The sequence below is a fragment of the Temnothorax curvispinosus genome, unplaced genomic scaffold, assembly GCF_003070985.1.
Source record: "Temnothorax curvispinosus isolate PA1 unplaced genomic scaffold, ASM307098v1 QBEX01007692.1, whole genome shotgun sequence".
Classification (NCBI taxonomy): Eukaryota; Metazoa; Arthropoda; class Insecta; order Hymenoptera; family Formicidae; genus Temnothorax; species Temnothorax curvispinosus.
This window is the reverse complement of record NW_020217472.1, coordinates 1,356-5,654: the sequence shown is the minus strand read 5'-3', so window position 1 is coordinate 5,654 and position 4,299 is coordinate 1,356. Positions and strand designations below refer to the sequence as shown.

The window sequence follows — 4,299 nt, the reverse complement described above, 5'->3', positions numbered from 1 at the left end:
ATATAAAATCCTGGGGGATTTCAATTGTATCAAGATGTAATCCATCTGTACTTGACAATTTACCATCTCCTAATTGCATTAGCCAATTTGCAAATTCCTTTTCATCCGCAGTTCTCATATTTTGCTGTAATTTAACCTGAGTTACATTTCTCCATATAGGATTGTATTTGACAGTTGACTCAATTATGGCTGCTTTATGTGCATGAGGTACTACTGAAAGATTTTGTCTGAAATCTCCTGCAAATAAAATAACTTTTCCTCCAAATGGTCTAGGATTCTTCATTAGATCCTTGAAGAGTTTATCAACTGCTGTTAAGGCATGCCCAACCGTCATGCTCACCTCATCCCATATAATGAGTTTAGCAGAGATCAGTTCTCGTGCAGCTTGAGAGTTTCCTCTTATATTAGATTTAGCTCCATCATCAATTGGTATTGAAAGTTTGAACAGGGAATGATAAGTTTTTCCTCCTTTTAGAAGTGTGGCTGCAATGCCAGTTGAAGCACATGGAATAACCATTTCGTTTTTTCCTCGAATAACACTCAGAAATGTGTTAAATAGATAGGTTTTTCCACTTCCTGCAAACCCGTCAATATAAAATAACCGCTGAGGTTCATTCTCATTGTCAATCGCTCGCATAACTATATCGTACACGTATCTTTGTTCAACATTTAATGTTGATAATAAATAGTCACCACGTCTTCTTTCTTCATCTACATTATATTCTGTGACGTAAATATTCACTGGAATTGGATTTGGCAATTGGAAGTTCTCACAGCTACTTCCATTATTTTTCAGAATTTCTTGTATATGGTTTAAAGCCATATTTTCAGGATTGACAACATTGTTGTGTACAAAGTCCTCAATCATGTGATCTTTATATTTATTTCAAAGAGGTAGTACATCTGTTGGAGTTCCATAGATGCAAATGTAGGCAAATAGCTCTCGAAGTTGTACGGGCATTTTGGAATCTGTTGCTTCTTCCAGCGTTTTTTCCCAAAGATCATCAGCTTCTACCAAATTTTTTGCAATTGCTGCATCTTTAAACGTTTTATAAAGAACTCCATTTACAGTTCTCAAATCTTCAAAACATTTAGCTCCAACTACATGAAGTAGAAGAAGACGGAGATAAAATCTCTCAATATCTTTTATACTTACTGTATAAAGTCTTGAAATTATTTTATCACCACCCTTTTTGCGTAGCTTCCACTTAGTTTCTTTTTTATCATAGATATAATGATAAGGAATATCTGTGTAAAGAAAATGCACCGCATTTTCATCAGATTGATTTAATTTAAACCATGCAGTCAACGTGGTATCTCGAGTTAGCTCTCTTTGAGCAGCTTGTTCTTTATTTCCCGCTCGGAAATAAACCATTTGGCGATTAGGCAAATGAACTGCCAGTCTTATTACTGTGTGAGACTTCATGAACAGATCATATCCGTTCAGTCTCCACATTGCTTCTGGAGCACTAACATATCTTGCATCCAGGTATGAATTAACTTCATCTATTTTAATTAACCTTGTGCCATCTTGTGCTTGTACTTCAATTGCAGCACAATCAAATCCTTTATGAATATATTTATATAAGTATTTTACGCTCTTCACTGATGAACATATTTCCAAATTGATATGTCGATCATATTTCATAATTAAATATGGTGAATATGGTACTACCCATCGATTATCAATTTCTTTTCCTCTGACGATGTATTTTTTCTTAAAATTCCTTCGTTGATACATAGGATATCCATTTACATTAGCATTAGTTTCTTCACGAAACTCTTTTGGAAAACCTTTTGAACATTTTCCATCATCCCCAGTGCAAGGATATCTCTGAGAGTGATCTCCACAAGGACTATGAATCATGTGCCTCAAAACTTTTACATTAAGTTCTGGATATCTTTCTTTGTCAGGAATTTCAGCCCATACCATCATGTCAATGATTTCTTGAAGTCTGGGCTTATCTTCATCACTCAACATTGCAAGTAAATGCAAATGTGGAAGTCCTCTTTTTTGAAATTCAATCACACCTGCATAAGCTACAATATTTCCAAAAATATTATTTTGGGTTAAATCTTTTAAAACTTCTTTGACATCCAAATTAAATGTTTTAGCGACCAAATCAGGTCGAAATTCAATTAAACATCCATCAAGATTATCTTTAATTTCGGGGCATTGAGGATTGCAAGTCATCGTAAGAAAAATATCAGGTTTACCAAACTTTCTAACCAGAGACATGGCATCTTGATATCTTTCTTGCATATTTCTTGGACTGCCCATAAATGAAGATGGTAATATTACAGGTATACCAGCTTTAATTCCTTCATTTTGTGCTTGATTATCTAGGTGATCCATTAATCCCGAATAAAGTTCTGCTCTTAATTGAGGTTGATTTAATTTAATATAATTAAGCCTATTTGCTTCAGTTTTCATATAAGCATCAAGTATAAACTGACATCTTAATTTTCCTGCCTTTTTAAATTGACTAAATTCAACTCTTGGTGCCAACAGGTGAGCATAATAATCCATTTGAGTTACTTTAAATCCTGGATATTTAGGATTATATGATTTAAGTTGTGAATGCCATCCATCGTTACCATATGGATATAACAACGGATAACACATTGGATCACATCTTTTGTCTAGAATTGATATTTGTTGAACATCGTTCGAATTTTTGTTATAAATTCGAATATCTCTCTCAAATGGAGGCTCACCATCAACATTTTGAAAAACCACAGCTATTTCATTAGCTCGTGGAGCATTGTATCTTCTTTGATCGTGTTGAGGATCATTTCGAAAGGACAACATTAAATTTATGGCTTTATTGCCTCTCGGATTAAGATCTTGTTCAACTTGACGCATCATCTTAAAAGTTTTTGCAAATTCATTGCTTTGGATCATAAAGCAGGACAAATCTTTCATTAAGACTGGATCACACTTTTGATTAGCTTTATTATTCATTCTATGATTAATAGCTTCTTCTGTATCTAAAAAATAAAGCTGCGCAAAACGCGGAGCTTGCCCATCCGCTGGGCGCATTGCCGTTGTGGTCAAATGATGATATTGCCCATGAATCTTCAAGCAATAAGGAGCATTGTTCACAACATCCAATGGATTTCTATTGCCCGGGGCACCCATGGAAGCCATAGCTAAAGCGCTATTATATGAACGAATATTATCAAGAAAATTTTTTGATACAGAATCATTTCCCATATATAATTTTTTAAGAAAATTAGGACAATTTATTGGTTTTAATTTAAGCTTTCCCTTTTGGCAACAATATGTAAATTTTCCATCTTTAGATTTTTCACATGCAAAGTTTAACGATTTGCAAAATTGACATTCTACATTCATTTGGCCAAGTGTATGAACTGGCACATTTATTTCATGTTCTTTTGAAATTAGCGCAATGTGATGATTTAATTGTCTAGCTTGGTGCCTTCCCTGAGCATGTCTCTGGGCATCAACTTTGAGTCGTTTATTCATTGCGTCATCATTTTCATTGACTTTCTGCTGAGCATGTCTCTGAGCATCAGCTTCGAGTCGTTGAGTCCTTGCGTCATTATTTTCATTGACCCTTTGCTGAGCATGTCTCTGAGCATCAGCTTTGAGTCGTTGAGTCTTTGCGTCATTATTTTCATTGACCCTCTGCTGAGCATGTCTCTGAGCATCAGCTTCGAGTCGTTGAGTCCTTGCGTCATTATTTTCATTGACCCTTTGCTGAGTATGTCTCTGAGCATCAGCTTCGAGTCGTTTAGTCTTTGCGTCATTATTTTCATTCGCCTTATGCTGAGAATTTCTTTGAGCATTAGCTTCGAGTCGTTGAGACCTTTCCTCCGAACTTTCATTTTTGCGCATTTGTCCTAAGCGTTTATTTTCGCGACTCACTTTATTCAAATTTCCGTATTTTCTTTTTTGAGGCATAATTATTTACGTCGTACCGTAGGTATTTATACGAAATGTTATATAACAATACGTAAATAAATAACAATATACGTAAATAAATACAATTATTTTTCAAATCTATATTAGTTTTCAAATATATTCTGAGCGCAAACTACTTATTTGCATTAATATATCGATTTTCTTAATAGATCTTTTCTTTCTCTTGCTTTTTCTGTTTTATTGATTCTTTATATAGGCGCACAGCAGCTCTGTATCGGCGGATAGTAGTCGTTTTTTTACAGGCGCACAGCAACTTTTTTTATACAGGCGCACAGCAGCTCTGTATCTGCGAATAACAGCCGGTTTTTACAGGCGCACAGCAGCTCTGTCTCGGCGCACAGTAGCCGTTT

At 35.1% G+C, this 4,299-nt stretch overlaps 2 protein-coding genes across 2 annotated transcripts; both read right to left on the bottom strand.

Moving 5' to 3' along the window:
- Nucleotides 1–63: 63 nt before the first annotated feature.
- Nucleotides 64–868, bottom strand: LOC112457260 (ATP-dependent DNA helicase RRM3-like; the record flags this gene model as incomplete). The annotated part of the gene is made up of 1 exon (XM_025020184.1): nucleotides 64–868. A coding segment is annotated over exon 1 (805 nt), but the record flags the coding sequence as incomplete, so codon positions are not given.
- Nucleotides 869–886: 18 nt separating this feature from the next.
- LOC112457259 lies at nucleotides 887–3,862 on the bottom strand. The gene is made up of 4 exons (XM_025020183.1): nucleotides 3,444–3,862; nucleotides 2,719–3,161; nucleotides 2,218–2,547; nucleotides 887–2,040 (listed from the first exon to the last, which is right to left on the bottom strand). Exons 1-4 carry the CDS (start codon nucleotides 3,860–3,862, stop codon nucleotides 887–889), a joined length of 2,346 nt encoding a protein of 781 aa, XP_024875951.1.
- Nucleotides 3,863–4,299: the final 437 nt, after the last annotated feature.

Coding starts and splice junctions, on each gene's coding strand:
- LOC112457259 (XM_025020183.1), bottom strand. CDS start 3,862: ATGCGCAAAAATGAAAGTTCGGAGGAAAGGTCTCAACGACTCGAAGCT. Junction 2,548..2,718: donor GGTTTTTCAAAATGTTGATG/GTGAGCCTCCAT, acceptor CTAAATATCCAG/GATTTAAAGTAACTCAAATG. Junction 2,041..2,217: donor GTCTCTGGTTAGAAAGTTTG/GTAAACCTGATA, acceptor GAAATATTGTAG/CTTATGCAGGTGTGATTGAA.